At 36.4% G+C, this 23,769-nt stretch overlaps 2 protein-coding genes across 2 annotated transcripts; both read right to left on the bottom strand.

Moving 5' to 3' along the window:
• Positions 1-5,745: 5,745 nt before the first annotated feature.
• arl8bb (ADP-ribosylation factor-like 8Bb) lies at positions 5,746-14,578 on the bottom strand. Its single transcript, XM_038296192.1, has 7 exons — positions 14,362-14,578; positions 10,117-10,197; positions 8,748-8,821; positions 8,556-8,649; positions 8,265-8,332; positions 8,036-8,106; positions 5,746-7,421 (listed from the first exon to the last, which is right to left on the bottom strand). Exons 1-7 carry the CDS (start codon positions 14,548-14,550, stop codon positions 7,372-7,374), a joined length of 627 nt encoding a protein of 208 aa, XP_038152120.1. The 5' UTR covers positions 14,551-14,578; the 3' UTR covers positions 5,746-7,371.
• Positions 14,579-17,197: 2,619 nt separating this feature from the next.
• LOC119790775 (N-acylethanolamine-hydrolyzing acid amidase-like) lies at positions 17,198-23,562 on the bottom strand. The gene is made up of 11 exons (XM_038296497.1): positions 23,387-23,562; positions 20,917-21,081; positions 20,679-20,802; positions 19,848-19,938; positions 19,686-19,771; positions 19,438-19,610; positions 19,297-19,359; positions 18,415-18,481; positions 18,304-18,332; positions 17,490-17,559; positions 17,198-17,387 (listed from the first exon to the last, which is right to left on the bottom strand). Exons 1-11 carry the CDS (start codon positions 23,560-23,562, stop codon positions 17,364-17,366), a joined length of 1,068 nt encoding a protein of 355 aa, XP_038152425.1. The 3' UTR covers positions 17,198-17,363.
• Between the last annotated feature and the right edge of the window lie 207 nt (positions 23,563-23,769).

A 23,769-nucleotide genomic window follows, 5' to 3' on the forward strand; every position in this document is an offset into this window, starting at 1 on the left:
TTTTATACCTGCTAATGGAAACCTATGTGTTTGCACCTTGAAGCTTTCTCTCTGGTTCTTTTTCCTGAAAAGAGATCACTCTGGACACACTCCCTTTCTATCATTTTATCCATCCATCCATCCATCCATCCAGAATATGGAATACTGCCGAGAAGTTAGAAAGAGGCTATAGTGGTTCCAATACCGAAATCGGGTAAAGATGTCTCAAAACCAGAAAACTATAGACCTATTGCTTTAACATCAAGTTTGAGTAAAATTACGGAGAAAATAATAAATGAAAGATTAATTTATTTTGTCGAATCCAAGGGATACTTGTCCAATTATCAATGTGGTTTTAGAAGAGGAAGGAACACTATTGATCCGATTCTTTGTTTGCAACATAAGGTAATAGAAGAAAAAGTAAATAAAGTGTTCTGGCTGTATTTTCAGATATAGAAAAAGTGTATGATATGATGTGGAAAAACGGGTTAATGATTAAGTTGGGAAAAATGGGTATTTGTGGAAGAATTTATCATTGGATGAGAATTTTTTAACAGGATGTATAATACAAGTAAGAGTTAATACAGGGTTTATACAGGAAGGAGGAACTCTAATTTAATGCTCTGTTAATGCTCTTACAAATAATTTTAATGCCATCAATAAGTACCCATTACTCTCATATTTATAAACAGGGCCAAATCGTTTTTAATCTTTACCATCGACAGGCTACAGCCATGTCCCGAATTTCTCGTTTTCCAGCCACTTATGTTGAAATGAGCATTTTCCCATTCTCGTAGAACCAGTTAAATCTGATATATTTCACCCCTTTTTTTTTTTTAAAGCATTTTAAATGCCATGGTAATCACATTTAATGAATTTTAATGCCAATTGAGGCCTTAAAAAAATTAAAAAAATTATAATTTAATGACTTAATGATTTTTAATGACCCGCGGAATCCCTGTAATAAGAGTTCTTCAAGGAAAAATGAAATAGACAATGGAACTCCACAGGGTAGTATTATAAGTCCTTTTTTATTTTCAGTCATGATAAATGATGCATTCAAAGATATATAAAATAAATTAGGATGCTGTTTGTTTGCTGATGATGGAGATATTTGGAAACCTGGAAGGAATATAAAATTTATTGTAGGGAAAGTCCAGAAAGCAATTCATAAGATTGAACAATGGTATTGCAAGAGGAGTTTGAAATTTTTGATTGAAAAAACAAAAGTTTTTCTTTTTACTCTGAAAAGAAAACAAGAAGTAAAACTGAAGTTATATAATCAGGAGCTAGGAAGAGTAAAGCAGGAGTGTGGTTCGATGAAAAATTATCCTGAAAAGTGCACATAGCAAAGGTTATTGAAAAATGTAAAAAAGATGCTTAATACAGGGTTCCTACAGCATAAGGCAAGTTAAATTCAAGACTTTATAATGCCACTTGAAATAAAAATTTAAGACCAAATTCACAAGAAACACAAGAAAAACCCTCTTGCGAAAACTTAACCCAAAGGTTTATTTTAACATAAACCACTGCACTAATGTTTCAAATTTTGAAAAGCTTCCCATACAGGAAAAAAGCTAAAAACACAAAAATGACAGATATATTTTAACAATTATTTAACTGAATTCACAAACTTTGTTTTGCAGAGACAAGGGTGGAACAAAACCGAGAAATACTGTTTCTCGGTAACTCGATTTTGACGCTTTGTGTTTCGCGCTTCGCATGTGCGACTCCACTGCCTTAGTTCCCATCGTTCCGAGCTTGAATGACTTCTTGCACAAAATACACTGTGCCTCATGTATGTTCAAATGTTTTTAAAAATAAAGACCTACGAAAGACTGATTTAAGACATTTTAATACCAATTAAGGCCTTAGTTTTATTTTGAATAGTTCAATGCCTTTTAAGACTTTTTAAGGACCCGCAGGAACCCTGTAATATACTGAGATGTTAAGTTGGTTACGAATGGGGAGAAGATAGACAAGCTATAAAATTATTTGATATAAATCTGAGTAGATCAACAATTGATTATGGTAGTATAGTTTATGGATCAGCATCGGAGACAGTAATCAAAAGAGTGGAAACCATCCAATATCAAGCTTTGCATTTGATAACTGGAGCAATAAGGACAACTTCAACATCATCTTTACAGGTGGAGGTGGGTGAAATGCTGTTAGCGTTGAGAAGAATACAACTGTCATTAAATAACTGGGTTCATTTGCAAGGACACAATCAAAATCATCCGAAAGAAAGAGTTGATAATAAGTCGTTTGGTTGGATAATCATTCAGATAGTAACAGTAGGTACAGTTAAATCATTGAAGCATTAGCCCAAAGTGCCGTTATCAATTATTCCGCCATGGATTTTAACTGATTTAAATGTAGATTTAACTATATTAGAAAGGAAAAATGGAGATAAAATGTATAAATGTAATTCCATAATAGTGCAGGAATATATAAAACAGTTTTATAATTATGTAAAACATTTATACAGATGCATCAAAAAATCCGTGTGGACAAACAGGAGTTGCTATAATTGTTGCAGAGTTTCAACTCACACCATGCCTCCAGAAAAACCCTGAAACCTACCGATCACTCAGTTACACCTCACTCAAAGTCTAGAATAAATCTTCTTCTTTTTAATGTCGGTTGGCAAACAACTATTAGGTGCATTACTGCCACTAACCAGTAATTGTGTGGATCAGGACAGACAGGCTCAGAAAAAAAAGACTATATTCTTCTGACTAATCCTGTTTCCAATAAATAACAATACATAATCTTATAGACTATATCATAAGAATTTTCCCTTGAAACGTTTATAAGATTAAACTGCTGTTTTTCTTGTTCAAACTCCTTCCCAACTGTATTCTTTGTCTATGATATTTCCTACAGGTATACATTACATGTTCTATTGTTTCAATTTATTCACAGACGTCACATCTTCCTGTTTGATGTTTCCCCATTAACTGTAATGTTGAATTAAGCCCTGTATGTCCCAACCGTAACCTTGTTATTATCCTTTCTTGTATTCTATTCTTTCAAATGTTTCCTCGAGCTTCTCCAACCTTCCTTTGTATTCTGTAAAGCCATCTTCCTTTTATATCTTCTTCACACTGTTTCTGATATTTTTCTTGGATCTGCCTTTTAATAACACTTTTAACCTCTGATTTACTCGTGCTAATTTTTATATCTTTCTCATTCCGGTTTATCGACTCTAGCTTTTTTTTCAGCCATTTTAATTCCTCTCACCCCTATATGCGCAGGAACCCAAAGAAAAACTACTGTTAACCCCATCATCTGAATTTGAATTGCCATCCATAATATGTCTCATGTTATTCATTAATGGCAGTAAAACTTTTCAAACATTAAGTATGACTAGTCTTTTTTTAGCTATGGATGTCAGACATTATTATGGATGGCAATGTTTATTTTGCTGCTAAATATATGCAAGCAAGGGTAAATCCCAACAAATACACTGTACACTAGTGTGTAATCTACAGAACACTCAGTCATGCTGTGTAGGCCTATTGTACATTTTCTGGCTATTTTTACTCTTTCATTTCTGATATCCCTCAATATACAAGATCAGAATTTTTAATTCTTAAAATGACTTAACATAATGTTGCCAAATGAGCCCATTGAATTTGCAGTTTCTTATTTCTTTGAACTATATGCATTGCCATGGGTGTCTGAATATTTTAGCATTTGTTTTAAAAATGTAAGGAATAGAAAGTACAGGTACTTGTGTGAAAATGTAATGAGTAGAAGTCAGAAGTAGGAAGAAAAATAAGTAATGGAGTAGTGTATAGTTACGTGAAAAGTGTACTTAAGTACAGTAATGAAGTATTGGTACTTCGTTACTTGACACCACTGATTACTTCCACAAATATGGAGGACCAGCTGTACTATATCTAAAAATATATACATAATAAATAAATAAGCATACAATTAATTGCCCCCAAAAATACAACAATCAAATAAATGTAGGTCTATATATCTCTCTCTATATATAAATACTTATTCTTTTACATATTTATTTATTTGGCTGTTATAATATTTTTGTAGGTTTAATTCTTCCTTTTTATTTTTTTACCCTATTTATTCCACGCTATTTGTTTCTGCCTGTCGTTTTTACATTTCTGTATGCATTTCTGCCTCATTATGCAAATGAGGAAGGGCTGTGTTTAGTAAAGCACATTAAAGAGAACAATAATAACAATCCCATAGTGTCACTACAGGCCATGTAGATCCATGCATTTCTTCAGGCAACACCCACATCTGTCCACACCTTCCACCTACCAACACGGATACAATGAGCTCCTGCAGATGTTCATTTAACGCTGTGTTTAGGAAATTAGATTAATGTGCATTCCTGTTAGACCAGCAGAGTTCTGCTCACCAACAGCTCGAGGGTACTACACCTGCAAATGGCTGTTTCCTGGATCTTAATTTGAAAATATCCTTACTTGCTTTCTTTTAAATGAGAAAGCTATATGCAAGAAATATCACCGTATCTGCTTCAAATGCAGGTCCAGTGTCTGAAGATGCACAGCCTTTGAACATCAGCTTGTCTATATTTTATCAAGTTAAAATTACAATTGTTTTTGTAGTAATCATATAACATAGAAGCAAAGAAAAGGGAATTTAATTTTTTTTCCCCACAATATTCCAAATCTTTTGTAAAGCTTCTTTATTCTCAAGCTCCTCAAGTTCAAAGAGGTAAATTTCCTTTAGAATTGATCTAATTAGTGCACAGTGTTTACAAGCTGCTCTGTTAGGTCTTGGTTTGTTAGAGAATGGAAATGAACAAACAAACAATATCATGTCAGGGAGACGGCTGCTTGGTAGAAACCTTTAAGACATCTGCCATAGAACTATTCAATATATAATACAAAAATGAAGAGCAGAGAATCAGAAAAACACAAAACATTGTTGGAATAAAAAAAAAAAAAGCTCAGACGACTTTTTTTTCTTTTTTTTTAAGTGATATAAAGAGATAACATTTGGAATGAGATGTTCTGGTCAGATGAGACAAAAATTTAACTTTCTGGCCTCAATGGAAAACATATTTCACTTAACTAGGATTATGCATCACCCTGATAGTCACTACATAACTCAGTGGTTTCAGAAGGACAGAACTGTTTTCAGCAGGCACAGCTGTATAGGTTAGTAAGAAAAGACTTGGATAGTGGTTCTACTTCCATTAATCTTTGGGGTTTATTATAAGCTTCAGAGGGGTTCCATATAAAAGCATGCAGTTCTTAAAAAAAAAAAAAAAAGTGCACCGTTTGGTTAAGATTCTAGAGCGACCAGGAGGCCGTTTTAGGTCAACTTTAGATCATTGGATCGAACACCTTTAAACAGTCAACAGAAATCAAAATGTTGATGAAGAGATATTCTTTTATAGAATGATGCAAAGTCTAGAACTTAATCCAGATAAGCTATGGCTAGACTAGAAAGTCCCCTTCTGTGCTGCTTTGTAATTGTCACTTAACACCACACTTGAGTTGGTCAGTTTTAAGTTCATAGGGCTTGCAATGCAGTAACTGAGAGCTAAAAAAGAAACGGTCTTCATTTTCACCATTGCATCTTAAAATCTGCAAACATGCCACACCCTTTTAGCAAAATATGCTTCATAATTTCACTTAAGATGATCCATTCTGGCCTTGTGGCAGGCTGTCCCATCATTGCTGCTCCAAAGTCCTCTGCTTCCATCTAGTGGTGAAACCTTAAACTGACAAAAGTTAACAAAAGAGCACAGCTTTGAAATCCTTATAAATAAAAACAAAATTTTATTGGCAACCACAGGGAGAGAATGCATGAGATCTACAGGAGCATTTATTTGAATGAAAAAGCTAACGTCTTATTTACAAAGTCTACTAATTAATGTGAACAAGCCAAGCACATGCAGACACAAATGTAGCAAATAGCCTATATTTATTTCACAGGTAACAAAAGCTTTCTGCAAGATGAGCCTCACTGTCAGCCAAATGAACAGCCCCTCACTGCTGCTGTGGTCCCGACAATCAATGTACGGACTATCTGTGATAAAACAGAGTGATGGGAATGTGGGCATGGCGACAGAGATCCTGCAGGTAGGTGATTGAACCCACTCCAGAGGTATCCTTACGCAAAAGGAAGAAAAACTGATTGATATTGATCAACCAGATGAGAGGATAGTAGTTTAAACAATTAGTATTATCAATAAAAAGCAAACACCTGTAAATAAACACATTTACTTTTTGCCTACTGTAGCTTTTTTTGTTTTATTTCAGCAGAGGTGTTGCAAGAGATGGAGAATTTCAAACCTCTTCATGAATAACACTGGCTCTCCGTTACCCAACCCCCCTTCAGATAAAATGCACCGTGACGGAGACATCTAGGTGCACACGCACTGAGCTCAGGTTCTTTGCTTAAAATACTTTAACAATCTGAGAACTGAAACCGTGATTTATCCCATCTTTCAAAGCTAGACATGACTCAAAAGGCTGCAAGTGCAACAGCATTCCACTGCTCCAGGAAGCAGACATGTAACATTTTCTCATTCATTCTTCATCAGCAGCACAGCACTGTCACTTCTCAGACACCATAATGTGTATGTGTTTACAGAGCTTAAAAGGAGATTGTCTAGAGGCGCTGTTAAGGGTGATCAAGAGCTCAGAGTCGTGTCTCCTCCGAGCGTTTGGTTGCGGGAGCAGGCAGGGAGCTGCGTTGGGAAATAACCGTCTGATTGGGACACTTTCACAGTCAAAGGCACTTAAAATTTGGCTTGGGAATTTTGCCTGGAGACACAAAAGCCACACCAAAATCTTCCTTCTAATGACATTTAAAGTTGCATTTAAACTTGAATCTAAGACACCCAGACGGTAAATATAAGAACGTGGCCAACTTTGCAGGGAGATTATAGCAGAGGCAGAAGCAACCATCCTTATTTGCCAAAGAACCGCTCAAAACTACAATCAAACAGTGTCGCACAAGCGCTGAATGTTGACAGAAAACAGAGAAGGTGTTTGATGCTGGGAAGCAGCACACTGCAGTACCGTTAGATTCCTGAAAACCAATAAGAAGAAACCTCCATGATGCACACAGACTCAGAGCATGTTCGTTGTGGCTACTAAGAAGGCCCGACTCGGATGGAGAATCCACCCGCTGTTAGAGTAGTGAGACTCCAGTTGTACGGGTGGGGGGTTGGTGCTGTACAGAAGGATACATATGTATGGTAGTGTACATGATGGTGCAGGGGGCGGTAGTGAGTGGAGAAAGCTGGATTACTTCACAGAGGCAGTGCAAAGGGGGACTTTTGAGGACCCCTGACTGAAAGGGAGGGGGAGGAGGGCTGAGGCCAGCGCTGCGACCGGGCAGAGGTGGTGGTGAGGGGGGGGGGGGACTGTAATTTCAGCTTCTTCTTGATTTTGAGTGCTGGATGAGCCACTGCAGTGTGATATCTGTAGGATACATTAAGATGAAATAAGAACAGGGGGATCAGGGAATCGCTGGTAAAATAAAGACAATACATCAAAGAAGATCTAATATATTCTTTTTTTTTTTTATATATTTTAAGACTAAACTATTTCAATGCACCATTAAGCAGGGAAACTGGTGCTTGTAAGGAAGGCCAAGATTAATAGTATCTGCTTAATTAAACCTAACTTGGTTTATCTCACATGCTGTGGGAGGTTCCACAACAGGGGGGAAACATTTAAAAGCTAATATAAGGCATCAAATAAACTCATTTCAGAAGAATGCAATTAACCTCAAATTTCCAACAGATAGTGTGTTTTTTTTGTATTATGCAATAACATGTTACTCCAAGTACTTTAATAAAAGTTCTGATATAAACAACTAGAATCAATAAGTCAAGAGAAGCAGAAGTATACTGAGCCCCAGTGATTTCTCACAAACCTTACTTTACCTAAAACTGACAATTAGGCTTTCAACAAGAAAGATGAGTTATAACTGAGCTGCTGTAAGAGCACATTTAACTCAGTTCAATATTAGGATTAATACATCTGGCCTCCTCTTAAATTCTGACCAGACAAACTTCCCCTCTGCTAGTTACCTATGTTGTCTTTCTCCTTGCAGGACACAGAGTAGCAGCAGATCTCTCGGTCCTGAATGGCAGAAAGGTTCCTGCGTAGACCAGGAAGGTACAATAAATAAGGAGAAACATGAACACTCAAAGTAGTAAATGAGTAATCAGGCGTTACGTTATGACACAACATGTGACATTAGTCAGTTAAAGTTGGAACTTAAGGTCATACAAACAAAATGAAATAAGCATTCCTCACATTTTTTCAATGAGCTGCTTCTCATCCAGCGCATTGGGTAAGTCCCGCTTGTTACCGAGGACTAAAACCTAAAGGAAGGAAAGGAGGGAACAATCATCAAGTTTTCCTCACTGCAGCTGAATGGTATTAATAAACTACATGAGACTCCATTGAGTCAGTTATCCTGACTTAGTGGGAAAAAAGAAGAATACCATTTATGGCTGGAGTCACTTGACTCACAAAGAAAAACTCTGAAGCTAAGTTAATTATGGGAACACCAGGTGGTTCCACTCCAAGATAGGGAACTCTTACAGGAATTCCTTGTAGTTGTGGTTTGTCTAAGAGGTTGTGCAGTTCGTTTCTGGAAGCTTCTATTTTCTCTCTGTCTGCTGCATCCACCATGTAACTGAGAAAAAAAAAATAGATGGGAGTCTAAAGTGTTAAACTGTATTTAGCTTTTGTAAGGCTTTCACATGTGCAGGGAGAGGAAGGGAAATAACTTACACAATAGCATTGACTCCCCTACAGTAGCGTTCCCACATGCTTCTGAAGCGCGGCTGTCCACCTATGTCCCAGATCTGAAACAGGAAAGCACAAAATAAAAATAAAAAATGTTTCTTCCAACATTTAACTGGTTTCTAAGCAGTTCCAGTTCAAAGGTTGTTACGGTGAGGTTATCAGTGAGGTGTAATTAGTTAAAGTTAGAAGGGAAGTGAGATGAAATCTTAAAGAAAACCGTGTTTTCTACATGTGGGGACAATGTCTGCAGTTGATTGACTTTAGTAGGAGAACGAGATGGCTAAAACATTACAGCAACGTTACTTTGTTTAATCCTTTTAAGCTTTCAGTCTGTGTTACAGAGTGTGGGGCATTGGGAAATGTTAGAAGTCTTTATGAAGTCCTACAGTTAAACTAAATATCTACATCCTTTGGGCTAAAGTGTCTGAAGTGCAACCAGCACATCCTGTAAAAGATCGATTTCTTTCCTGGTAAAATAGAGGTTAATGGAACAAATAATCTGCAGTTTTGGATTGATTTGGTGCCTCCCCTCAAAAAAACAATACACTTTTGTAACACCAGGACATGCAGTGGAGGCAGGTGGAGCCTCTCTTTATTGTATCAGAGTCACAAACAAAAACTTGGAAAATGGAAAAATATAAAACACAACAAAAAATATATATATTTACCAGACTTTTGGTTATCTTTCTTATTTTAATGTAAATGGGACTTAAACATTGCATGAGTTGCATTTCAAAGCAGAGGGGGAAAACTATTCTTTAGAGCAACTGCAACTGTTTTATTAAAAGAAACAAAAAAACACCCAACATCCTGGCATTGCTGCTGAGAAATGACATGTTCTATGAGTTTCAGATCCTTAATCACAGATCCGTGTTCTGCAACAAACATAGTCAAATACTGCATGATGTTTTGATTGTGATGGTGGGAAAAAACACCCACAGATCACATTAAAAAGGGTTTGCACTTATTTTGTAGCCTAGAAGAAATTTCAACAAGACCTTTTTTGTCTGTGAAGCAAAAATCTTTGTCTTAACTGAAGGGAATACATGAAGAGATGATTTAGCAAAGCTAACACCAGTAGCCCTGCTAATAGAGGATGCTAATCCAATTGCAACTCATTATTTCTCAGACACACAGGAGAATTTTTCAGTTGTAATTAAATATAGACTACTTGAGGCTAGAAGGCTAAATAAAGCTTGGATTGATTATAATGTTAGCATAAATCTGCTACAACTGGTATTAAAAGTTCAAAGATTTAACACAGCTGGATGACACCAACTGGATGAAATACTATCAGTAAATCTCCATGTTTGTTTATAGTGAAATAACAGCACAGCCTTGTTTACTTGCTTACCTTTATTGTTACGTTGCCCTTAGTGACCTTCCTCATGTTGAAACCCACTGTGGGAATCATGTCTTCACTGAACTGCCCCGACTGCAAATGAGAAATGCAAGAGAAAAAAGGCGCTGCATATTAGTGAAAAATTGAACAAGTTATCATTTTATCTAAAGCCTATGAGGTAAAAGATTGTGGAAATAAATCACAGCTTGAATTATTACCATTTTAGGTATGGACATACCCTCTAGATTCATTGGAAAACATGTACCATCTTGGCCCATTAATCACTGAATGAAAGCATTATGCTGTCTAATCACAACAAAGAAAACCTTCCTTAGTCTTTTGTTTCTGTAAGTCTAACTTTGAGCACCTTTATTATAAATTACCCAAACAGATACAGACAGTGGGTTTTCAGGAACAAGTCAGGCAGAAATCAATTGCTTAAAGGGGTCATAGAATGCAACACTGAGTTTCCATTATCATAGATGAATAATGATAGTTCAGTGGGTGAAATGGTTGACAGAAGTTCAAACCCCATTGACGCCTCCCCTTCCACCATAAAATGGGCAAATTCAAACGAATCACCGAATTGATGTCAATTCGGGGATGTTGCCTTATTTGGTTCTGGACTGTACTTCTGTCACACCCCGAAATTGACATACAATAAATGCAGTGTTCCAGGCTGCACGGAAAAAGGGGAAAATTTTCACAGTCTTCCCAAGGAACCGAAGACTCGACAGGCATAGATTATTTTTGTCTATCAAAAGATCCCTGACTGGAACGCTGACTGGAACACACCGAGCATTCGAACCGAGCCGTGAGCTCCAGGGCTGGTCCGGGAACCCCGGAGACGGAGCTACCAAACCCGACCCGGTGACCGTATGCTAGCAGGCGGGGTGAAGCACGGAGCCGCGGCTACCGTAAACAGGTCAGGTTCGGTTGCTCCGGACCCAGACCAGCCCCAGAGCTCACGGCTCGGTTCTGCTGCACTGTACTCGACCAAAATCCTGGACGATTTTGAAATTCCCCCCAGACAGTTTATAGGTTTGAAAAGTTTGACATGTCCAAGAAAAAGAGGACCTCTGTTTACCCTTCTATGTCAACAATTTCATGTTTCAGTGAGTGAGTGCTTGTTGCTATGATGCGTCGTTGCTCTGCAGCTTCGCTTGTTGTAAACCAACCAATCAGCGCACAGCTCATCTAAATATTTATTAGCATACCATAAAAGGAAGAAAACCTGTCGTTTCATTCTAGGGCTTTTAATCAGGCTTGCATTAGGGCTCATTGAACAGCAAATATGCCATTTTCAGTCCAACCAATGTTACACGCCCTATTCAGAGAGCTTAAGGACCAGCACCAAATACCCTATAGAATCATTCTATCACCCCTTTAACACTTTATGAATACTTGTCACTACCACAGACACTTTGCATTTGCACTGCTCATGTCATTCACAGATTTTTTTAGATCATGTTTTTACAGAGACTTTTTTATAGTTGAGCCTTATGATAGACTTTAGATAGACTAAGAAAAGCAAAGTGACTCAGATAGTCAGATACTTTCCTTCTAGTCTTGAAAAACAGCCCCATCCACACCTGTTGCTGCAGGGTACCACTCTGCTAATTGCATTTCCCCCGTTTACAGCCCATTTAGGAGCCTGGAGGCAGTTTAATAAAAACTTGCCTTTGCTGTCACTAATGAACATTACAGAAATGACTACTGTGCAAACTGAACTGCACCACAAGCTGATAACATGTGGTAAGCCATGTATTTTAAAGACTTTGGGTCAAATATTAATTATTGTACTGTTCTTTTAAAAGGTTAACCAAATAAAAACAAAAAATTTAGCAACAGCTTTTAAGCACCAAATATTAAACACATTTGCTGTTCTGTTCTGTTCTTCATACAGTGATGAGCCTGATAAGCTAGCATTAGTTAGCTACAGATCTGCTTCAGTAACCAGCCTGCAGTCGGCTGCTTAACAGACATGCAGGAATGAGGGACGGTTGGGAGTTGTGCTGAAAAAGGGGCGTCGGACGACAGCTAGTCACTGCTAGGAGGTGGAGTCACTGTGCATGCAGATTGCATTAATAACAGACTATTTTTTATTTACTATTAAATCGCTGTGTCCTGGGCTTAAATGACCACTATAGAAAGCTAGGTAGTCTTAGCCTACTTTATCTTTAGCTATGTTCAGCACTTATTATTGTTTTTATACACTCTACAAATAAAGTTTGTGATGGTGATGATAGTAGCAGGCCTAAACAGAACATTTTAAAGTTTTTCATGAGCCGTTTTGTATTAAGCTTATAAATCATGTTAGGATGTTCAAAAAAGTAGTGACTGTGGAGTTTATAAACAATAATACTTGAATGTGAGGCTCGTCTTGGCATTTTGCCAAATCCTAAAGGACCCAGCTGTGAGAATAAAGAGGTTTAGTATTTAATTTTAACATTAATAGTAATGGTTTAGAGCAGGGGTCTTTAACGTTGTCCAGGCCAAGGATGGAGAGATGGAGCCGGGAGGCCCTAATTATATATATTGCATGAAATTGTGTTATATTAAACAGGTCCAATAGTCACTCTATTAGAGATGGAGTAATATAACGAAAGTAATTTCTCCCTGGGATTATTAAAGTATTTCTGATTCTGATTCCTGGTTGATGGGGAAGGGTAGTGGGAATAAAACGGTGTCCAGCTTGAAAGAGCTCCCATGTGTCGCTGAATGTGTGCATCGATGACTCAAAGACATCTTCTGCCTCCATTTATCTGTTCACTACAGTGTTTTGAATTCATGTTAATGTGTATATAAAGACATTTCAATTAGTGGAAATTATTACAGGGGGGGGAATATTAAAAAAGTCTAATCAACCAAAACTTTTGCAACCTCCATGCAGTACCTCCGTGGACCCCTGTTGAAGACCTCCAGTTTAGAAAATTATTAGGAATTTCATCAGGAGCAAAAAACAAAACAAAACAAAACAAAACAAAAAAAACTATTAAAAACAGCAAATGGAGTACTGAAAGGCCCTCCGATCAGCTGCCTTATGTGATGTCATCAGTGGCATGCCCATTAGGGAACTGGTTTTTCAGATGGTGCCTTTTATCTTCCTCTAACACTAGTTAACAGCAAGAAAACAAAAATCATAAAAACTTTCCTCTTAAACCGATAAACTGAATTTAAGATTTCAGTGATTTAGCAGAAAGGTCAGTCTGCTAGCTCTAAAATGCTACATATCCCCAAATTACATGACTAGTCACTGACGAGCAGTGATATTGTTTAACCCCTCCTCAATCTATAACAGGATTACTAAACAGGTCCAACAGCGTCAGGAAGCAATCTGTCTGACAACCAAACTATCCACAACTGTGATTAGGCAACATTTCCGAAAACTCAACCAACATCTTGACATAACATGAATAAATGCATAACTATACATGGTTGTTTCATCTACAGGTACAACAGAAACAAAAGAAAACCAAACAAAAAAACGTAAGGTTACAAATTGTTTGTAATTCGGTGATTTACAACACAGACCGCCTGCTGTCAGCGTTCAGCCCAGAGCGGTGTTGTGGACACACCGGTGTTATGCCGAAAAATGCATCCCTGCCGAGACATGCGTCCCCAGTCGCGGGAGCGCGCCTCGCTCTGTACAACTGCATATCGACGAGGAAAACGGATTAAAATATGACTAATAGTGTTACTTGTTATTGTATTAATGATATAAAAGCGTTCAAATTTTCCTCTCGTGGGAAAAAACTGATGTTATTTGGCAGCAAAGTACGGGTTTTATTAATTTTTCCTAGGTATATTTAAACGTTTTTATATCATTAATATAACAACAAGTAGCTCCATTGGTCATATTTCATCCGTTTTCCTCGTCGATATGCAGTTGTACAAAGCGAGGCGCGCTCCCGCGACTGGGGATGCATGTCTTGGCAGGGATGCATTTTTCAGCATAACACCGATAGCTGCTCCAAAGCTCTGACAGCATGGTCACATGACCCGTTGTATTAGTAAGCTCAGTCATACCGAGAACTTCGTCATTCTCCAACACCAGCTGTTTGAAGGATTTGCGAAAGTTCGTACTCTCACAGTTTCTCATCTAAACACATCTAATAAATGCTTTCAAGCAACAATGTTACGATATTATTTTTTGATCAGAAGAGGCTTAATAGATTGTGTCACAGATACCTTCACCCTTTCCCAGGTAGTAGCCTGGGCCCACTTTATGCGTCTTTGCTAACGTTGGCTACTTACAGCGATCACATTGACAAAAGTAGTTTTTCCCGAGTACTGAAGTCCAACTAACGTGAGCTCCATCTCTTCCTTCCAAAAAAGCGAGCGGAACCAGTCTAACAGTCTGTTAATGAGGGCCAGCATCTTGGAGGAGTCAATAGCCGCAGTCTCTGTTGTCGTCTGGAAAGAAGCCGCTAACTGCTTTGTCATATCATGTGATCCCCTGACAACAGGCGTCTGCTCCCGTTTCTTCTTCTCCTCAGGATCACAATCGTTACTCTACTGCCATCTTCCGGTGGGAACACGCTTGGCCGTTGTATCGCTTCCGTGAAAACATAAACCTGCCTTAGTTTTGTCCATATATTTTGATTCATCATCATGTCTATGAGTTTTCTCTTTTCCTCATGTAAGCAGAAAAGCAATATAAAGTATAATAACAAATATTAGCCATTTTAATTTAAGTAACCTTTGTTTTCCTTCATAAACCAAAATTTAACAAAACAATATTTGATTTTATTACTAGTTGAATATTTTATAATATGAGAAAATAATGATGGAGTATTGGAAATAAAGTTTTATTTTGATTGTATATGAAGCAACTATATACATCTAAAAGAAAAACAAATGGGGCCTTTGTGTATTGCATTTTTAATATTTTCATTTGATAGATATGAAATTAGATTTATATTATTTTAATTAATCAGTGTCTCAGAAACCTGAATTTTGTTAAGGGTTAAATATTCAAAACTGTCATGAACTAATTTACTCAAAAGACCTGTAAAGGTTTCCTTAGCCTCTACAGATTCCCCTTTCGACTGAAATCTCAGGATTAATGAAGAGGATTAGGGGCACTAAAAAAAAGTTAACTGAGTTTTACATTGTATTTCAATTTTAATATGAGAAAAAAAGTCAGAATTCTGACTTTTTTCTCAGAATTCTGACTCAGAATTTTGGATCTTAATGTAGATGGGCACCAGCTTCACTGACAAAGATGTGAGTTGTTTGTGAGCGTGCCAGTAACACATTGGTGGAAAATGATGCAATTAGGTAACTTTTTACGTGATGCTATTTAACACAAAGATGCTATTTAATTAATGGAAGGGCAAAGGGTGATTAAAACAAGATAGCTAGTTTAGTCTTTAAAACAGACATGGCTACGCCTTGATGCTAACATGTTTGTTAGCTGTAAGAATTCAGTCAGAATTCAGAGATTAAAGTTAGTATTCTGAGGTTGAAGTCAGAATTCTTAGGAAAAAAGTCAGAATTCTGAGGTTAGAGTCAGTATTCTGAGATCAAAGTCAGAATTCTAAGAAAAAGGTCAGAAATCTTAGGTTAAATTCAGAGTTCTAGTTAGAACTCTGAAAGTCAAGTCAGAATTCTGGGAGTAAAGTCAGAATTTTAGTTAGAATTTTGGAAGTCAAGTCAGAATTCTAGTTAGAATTCTGAGATTAAATTCAGATTTCTAGTTGGATTTCTGAGAGTCAGGGCAGATTTCTAGTTGGATTTCTGAGAGTCAAGGCAGAATTCTAGTTAGAATTCCTAGAGTAAACTTAGAATTCTAGTTAGAATTCCGAGAGCAGAGGCAGAATTCCGAGAGCAGAGGCAGAATTCCGTTAGCCGAGGCAGAATTGTAGTTAGAATTCTGAGAGTCAAGGTGGAATTCTAGTTTGGATTCTGAGAGTCAAGGCGGAATTCCAGTTATAATTCTGAAAGTCAGAATTCTGAGAGTTAGAATTCTGAAAGTCAGAATTCTGAGAGTCAAGTCAGAATTCTAGTTGGAATTCTGAGACTCCAGAATTCTAGTTAGAATTCTGAAAGGCAGAATTCTAGTCAGACTTCTGAGGTGAAAGTCAAAATATTATACTGAAATAAAATGTAAAATTCATTTAACTTTTTTTTTATTTTTCAGTGGCCCTAATCCTCTTCCGTACATTTTGTTTCATCTGATAAAATAGATTTTAAATAATCAGCCTGATAAAACAAACTGCTCTACACTATCATTCCAGGTGGTGGTCAAAAAACACACAACTTGTTTTACCCTTCACTACAAAACATAACAAAAATATATATATACAATAATTATTTTCTAATTCCATCCACTGATTTTATGTAATTTATATGAAATATACATCAGGAAGAAAGTTGAAGACAAAGATTGTTGCAAATAAATATAATAAACTGCACTGCCCTATTAAAGGAAAATTTTTCTACAATTCTTGATAACTTCCTTATATTAAATGTTCTTAGTTTTATAACTAATGTTAACAGTGTCCAATAAAACTCAGCATCATCTTGAAAAACTAAATATTAGTTTTTAAGTCCAACCACAAATAAATTGTCTGGATGAAACAAAATAAAATGTAGGGAGTAGAAGTAAAAATGTATCTAAAAAATAATTACTCCAGCAAAGTATAGATAGCGAAAATTTCTACTTAAGGAAGGTAACAAAGTATTTGTACTTTCTTACTTGACACCTCTGATAATAAGTAATAAAAGACACTGTTAGACTTGTGTTAATATGTAGTTAACTATTAACTGAGGTTAATAGTTATGTTAATTGGTGAGTGGTAGCATGTGTCCACATCTGGACGTTCAATAACCCTGCGGAGTCCTACTGCCAGTCACTCATAAAAAACAATAAAATAATGTAATGCTCTACTTCTTGGAACTGAATCTAAAAAAAAATGCAGAAACTCGCAGGTAATTTAAGGCCCAGTTAAAGTGATTATAAACTTTCTTTAATGTACAAAAAACCAAAACAGGTATCTCATTTCGAGGAGTGGGAAATAGGGCATAAAACACAAGAACAGAAGATGATGTAAAATGTATTTAGTATTTTTCATGTGTCATTCTTATCCAAGTTTTAATCATCATATATCACAAAGAAAGATAATTGTGCTAAATGTTTTTGTAGGGCTCCATTCTGTTGGAATCTCATTAGCTAATAATACAATTCCACAATTAGTTGTATTAAAGAATCAGCAAAGGCAGTCTTCAGATATTCTTTGCTCCCTGGTTGTCAGTTAGGTTGATGGTCGATGACAGCCCTTTAAAAGGAATGAAACGGGAGACAGAGTGAGTTAGGGGATCGTTTTGTTTGGAGTGTTTATGATCATTTTCTGAGGATATTTTAAATGTATTTGGATTACCTTATCTATGATAAGTGTGGTGTATTCTCTGGGGTATGCTGCACTCATTAGTGTTGTATAGATCGTTTTTCTGGAGGGTAAAAGGACAAATGGTTAATGATAGTTTAACGCATCTGACAAGCTGAAAAGAAATGTCAAGATATGTTTGTTTCCTTAAAAATGGGCCAGATATTCATGCACCTTTAATATTTATTTGGTATTTCATATTAAAACCACAAACATCTAGGTTTCTTTCTTTAGGATTCAATTTCAATTCAATTCAGTTTATTTATATAGCACCAATTCACAACACTTTTTTGCACAACTTTATCCCTGAACGTTAAGGTACTTGACTTGATTATGATAGACTATTTTTTACAAATGTCTTCTACCAACCCAAGTCCTTCATAAAACAATTAGATTGTATCTGAGAGTATTTGGTTGAATTGGATTTCCTTTTTGGGTATAAAACAGTAGGGTGCAGGATAAAGCTACAAATGTCACAGCACTTCAAATTTCTACTTATAAAAGCAATTTAGAACATAGATTTTTATGCTCCCATTATTATTAATTGCTTTGTTGGTTACATAAAAATCCCACTAAAATACAGACATTTGTGGTTGTAATTTGAAAAAAAAATGTGTAAAAATAACCAGGTTTGAACACTTTGCATAGCACTAAAAATGCAAGCATGTAGCCTGATTAAAGTGTATTGGTACTATGGTTAAAGCTGAACAGGAGGATAAAGCACCCTGTATAGTTCAGCAGAGAACCTGCCACGTAATTTGTTGGAGCACAAAGGAAGCAAAAGTGCAAGAGAAAACTGTATCCTCACCTGTTGCACACAGGAGACAATGCCAAAACCTGAAGGACAAGGCTTGGTTATCAAACCACAAATTCCCAAAATGAACTATGACTTACACTACATGAGGTTGTCAGTACTTGCCTGATGAAGTTTTTTCATGTTGATGGAAGCCTGACCTATTTTATTCAGTGCTACCATGGCTGCTTCCCTGTTGATCACAGAACAGCATCGTAACAATGTATGCATTTCAGAAGCGTGACGTCATTATGATTCTACCTTACGGCTGCCATATTGAGTACGTAGCTTAACTTAACTTAGCTCTGTTGAGCTTCCCCTCTGATCAGAATAGATGATCCATTATGGACCATTCTCATTTAATCCCTGTGAGCTTAAACAGCACACAAAGAAAATCTGTGTAATTGTATGCGATTTATATATACTTTTTTTCAACTGACAGGCTTTCAGATTTATCCTTTCACAACTGATATATATAACTTATATACAACCTATCCTCATACTGTACACCAGAAAAAGTCTGAAAGCTTTTAAAAGCACAGATACCTATCAAAGTTTGAAAGCTGGTTGGGTTATTGACCCTAAAAGACGGCATTGTCCGATCAGTAATCTAATTAATTAAATTTCTGCAGAAAAAAAACTGTCCAAGACATTAAATCCAGTTGGCAACAGCCTAAGCTAGCTCTCCTGGCTTGTTTTGAAAAACTACCTGATACCAAATGTAAACTGCACGGACTGCTTATTACAGTCAATCGGCCCTTCCGATTGCTGCCAGCCATCTCTGCCAAGTTCATTCTGTTTTGGCAGTCGTTAAAAAGAAATCTTTGGGTCACCTTATTTATTGTCCCTCCCAATGGCAAAACATACAGATGGCATCTTTAACGCGCAGGTGACCAGAGCAGGTACTCAATATGGCTGCGGCTAGATTCAAATGTCTGTGACGTCAGCTTCAGGACATCTATAGATACAAATCATTATGGATATGTCTTCATCACGTGATAAACTTACCTTCTTCGGTCTGAAGGCAGAGGAGGAAGCCAGTGGTCAAAGTTCGTCTGCACTCTGTACCATCTAAACAAATCAGCAAGGTGGTGTTTTATGTTAGTGCATCAGCGCAACCCCCACTGACCCCTAGCAGCTTTTCTTTACCCTCCGGTTGATGGGTCCAGGGGCCAGATGTCAGCGGGGCCCTTTTGATCTCTGGTGATGACGACCCCCTCCCCTGCTCGCACCCCAGCAACGATGTAATACACCCCAGTGGTAAGGGGGGGTTTTGACAGACGCATGACTGCATCCTGAAAGTCCCTGGCCTCCTCCAGGGTCTGTATATGAACATTATTAATATCACATCATTGTATTATTTTTTTCTTTACCACAAATCAGGGTTATCCACTCACCTCCCTCATAACCCAACTAGCTGGTAAACCGTCGGACAGCAAAGCAGATATGTCGTTCTTCAACATATTCAACAGGGCCTCAGATTCTTAGGGATGAAAAACATGCTTAGAAAGAAAAGAAATCAAACAGTCCAACGTGGCTCTAACTGTTAATAGTATTACCTCGCTGGTTGCCAGAGACAGTGAATTTGTAGGGGCTCATGCCCGTCCACAAGCCAACGTAACCAGCAAATGTCGTTCCACAGTATGCTGCCTACAAAGATACATGATGGAAAGCTGTTTTTTTTTTTTTGCTATCTTTGTCTATTTTTCAACATTTGGAAAGAACACAACATTAATTAGCTCATTGGTAACTCAACAGTCAGTTAGCCAATCTCTTAACCAAGTTTTCTTTGTTTATTTTACCAAACATTGGTTCAACAACTAGAACTCGGCCTAAAGAATCAGTTCTTCCGTAAGATAGCATCCAATTTCCCCTACTGAGCTTTGGAAGTTTAATATTAAGACTTTGGCCAAAGAACTCCCCAATAATATTGATATGGAAAATCCCTCCCAAAAAATTAGAAGTTTCATATGTAATGTTAGATAATGAAATTTGTAGTTTGCAGTTACCAGAAATAAGAGCTAAAAATTAAGATTCAAACAAAGGCAAGCACTTTTTCCAATAATGAGAAAGTGAGAGTCGATCCAAAGATGTACAAGTTTAATGTATAACTTTTCGTATTCTAAGCTTGCAATGAAAACGTAGATTTTTTTTTTACAGATGTTAAATCCTAAAAGTAAAGTAATTGTTAATTTGTTTATTCTACTGATTGTGTAAAAGTTCTGAAATACTTAACCAACACTGAGATAGCAGATCTTTAAAGGAGTGGCAATGTAGACATATATAGACATTATAACAACACAAAATATGTAGATTGATTAATTATTAATAATTATTATAATCTCTTTTAAACAATTTTGCTGATTAATGAGTGTAAACACACATCATACCTTTCCATTCTTAAAGAAGACTACATTCATGGTTAGATCCCTCAGAACTGGATATGAATAATCAAAATTTCTCCCATGGTATATGTAGCCCCTTCTATCCTGTGCCACAATGCTTGTGCAGTAGCTGTGAAAGAAGACATTAGATGACAATTATTTCATTTTTCAGACAATATGTTTATATTTCTGAATTCTGTGGACAATTGAATCCTGTCAAAAATGTATGAGAACTTTTTCTTACGCTGTAAATTCATATGCATAATTGAGAATCAAGATGTCTGCAGGGTTTATTTTAGTCCATCTGGCTATCCCATGGATTTCCTCAATGTAAGGGTGGGAAACATGTTTTTCCAGGGATTTGATAAGAGGGCCGAAAGCTTGATGCATCCATTTTGGAATCAGTGTACTGTAGAACACAAAAGAGAAACCCATCAAATAAAATGCTGGTTAATGTAAACATGAGCATACATGAAGATAATTAGTTTTAGTAGTATTCATTATAAAAAGTAAATACATACTAATGGATGAGGAATTTATTTAATCTTGAATAAAACAAATTGCAATTCCAAATGTAACGTATATTACCATACAAAGTATTAGAGTAATATTTCTGTGTGGTTTGTATGTAATTCTTTTATTCATCTCCCTTATTTTTCAACTAATTTTGGGACTGAAAATATCTGTCCCTAAGTAGAGACACCAGGTGAAGGAGGGGAAGGTGGTAGACACACAGGTGCAACTCTAAAAGTTTTAAAAGTGCCAGTATAATACTGTACAATAATGATTTCAGTTTACTATATACTAGCTATTGATGTATAAAAATTTGATCCACTGTTTAAAAGGTGTTCGTTTTTGTTTTTATTTCAATGATGAATGGTTTTGATGTTGAATTCTGCTAATAATATTCTTGTACACAAAGTAAAGTCGAGGAAAAAAGATCCATTAGAGGGAAAGAAGTTATGATCTTAAGTCAAAAATTTTCACATCTCAATGTAAATTAGGGGACTTCAATTAGTTTAGAATATCACTTTTTTATAACCTACATGATCCTAATATTTTTAAAACCCTATTTAACTTCAGATTTATTTAATTTTTTATTTTTTATTTTTTTATTTAATTTCAGATCATTTCAAATAATTTGCTAATTTACAAATGGCACTCTACTTAGTATGACTTGTGTTCCAAACATGTAGAGTTCACAAACATAAAGATACAGTAATATTATATATATATATATATATATATATATATATAATTTTTTTTTATTATTAATAATAATTTGGTTAAAATGAAGGAAAAATGGTCCACCACAAGTTTTTCCAGTCACAATACAACCTACTAATACAAACAGTTGTATAAAGCTGAGGAAGACGATAAAAAGCACACCAACAATTTAATGTAGAATTGTAAGATTTGGTGGGGAAATCTATGTGGCTATTTGGTATTTGTATTATAGCCTAAATGATAATATCCAAAAACACCCCAAATATCTCATTTCTGTGGTCTACATTAGAAAAAAACTAAAATACCAAGAAAGTATAAATTGGTACTATGATCCTGTTGTTTAGTGTAAAAAATGTATTGGTTTCAAAATAAAGAAAATTAAGATATAAATGTTAGGTTTCTGAATCTAGCCGCAGAGAGGCACAGAGACTGGGGTTCACAGGCGCCGAGGCAGGAGTCAAAAAATCCAACAAAAGCTCAAGAACCAGATTCTTGGAGACATCAGGGGAAAACCAAAAATCAAATAACCAGGAAGAGATGAGGCAGGCAGACAGACGATTGTTCAGAGGTTGAAGAGAAGTAAGACGAGGATCCAGCAAACAAGAACTGAAGAGGGAGGGCTTTTAAAGGGGACAGAAACAGGGAGAGGCTAATGAGGGAATAGAACACAGGTGAGAGCTGAAAAGAAAACAGAGCAAGAGTAAGAGGACATAAGAGGGCAGCAGAGGATAAAAAATGAAAAGCTGGAAGACAGGAACTAATAAGACAACATCAACAAAATAATAAGCAAATAACTAGAATAAAGAAACATGGTGAAAAGAAAACTAAACACTAGAAATCAAGGAGCAAAAGAAAAACATAACAGAAACAGAAACCTAACAAAAACACATAGAAAAACTGAATATGAAAGTGAAATCTAACATGCCTTTCAAACTTTCTTGGGTTCTGATATCTCCTATTATGCATTACATACTATGGCCAAAGTCACATTTCCAATGCATATGAGCTATCAAGAATTTCTACAAGTTTGTGGTATTTTACTTTGGCTAACTTTGGCTCAAAGTATGATTTTGAAAAAGGCAAAATAAATTACACCAGATTCTTTAAAGCATTCAAAGATGTTTGGCTAATATAACCAAATGTAAAAGTATCATCTAATAAGAAAGTAATACAATCTGCTCCGGTTTCAGAATAGTTCAACGCTCATCACGCTGTTTAAAAAGCTATGAAGAGTTTAACAAATAAACATGATGGCACAAAAAAAGTGGTATACAAAAGAAATATAGAAATCTCCATCTTAACCGTTCTGCTCTTCAGATATGCTTTTAGAATCTATTTAGTGAATTTAGGCATGCTGAAAACTTTTAGGAGCTTAGATGTTGCCTGTATTTATTCAGTAGTGTTTATGTTATCTTAAACCTACTTTTATTTCCAAAGGACCATCTTCAGACTGAAACAAACATTTTAAGCATTTATAAAATACTTACCTCATAAGGATACCTGCGGCTTTTTTCAGAGAATTTATATCAAACACATCCTGCAAAGGTTTCCATCGCTGCTCTGGACTCAGGTCAAGATTGATGACCACCGTAGGCGGAACATGCTGAGCCCACAAAGACCCTGCGAGTCCGAGCAGTACCAGTAGCCCTGTGCTCAGCATCATCTTCACCCAGGCTTGCAGGCAGAGGAAGAAACTGCCTACTTATAAGCTGACAATAAAGGTAAGAAAAACTATTTATACCTTCTTTAAGAGGTTTTGATACTAACATGCATTCAATATCTGAGTGTATGTTATATTTAAATGGTCAGGAGGGAGCTATTCGTAGAAATGGATTCCAGATAATGGAGAATAACATCCAAACAGGAAGTA

Source organism: Cyprinodon tularosa, unplaced genomic scaffold (genome assembly GCF_016077235.1).
Source record: "Cyprinodon tularosa strain WSP-4 unplaced genomic scaffold, ASM1607723v1 ctg11, whole genome shotgun sequence".
Taxonomy (NCBI): domain Eukaryota; kingdom Metazoa; phylum Chordata; class Actinopteri; order Cyprinodontiformes; family Cyprinodontidae; genus Cyprinodon; species Cyprinodon tularosa.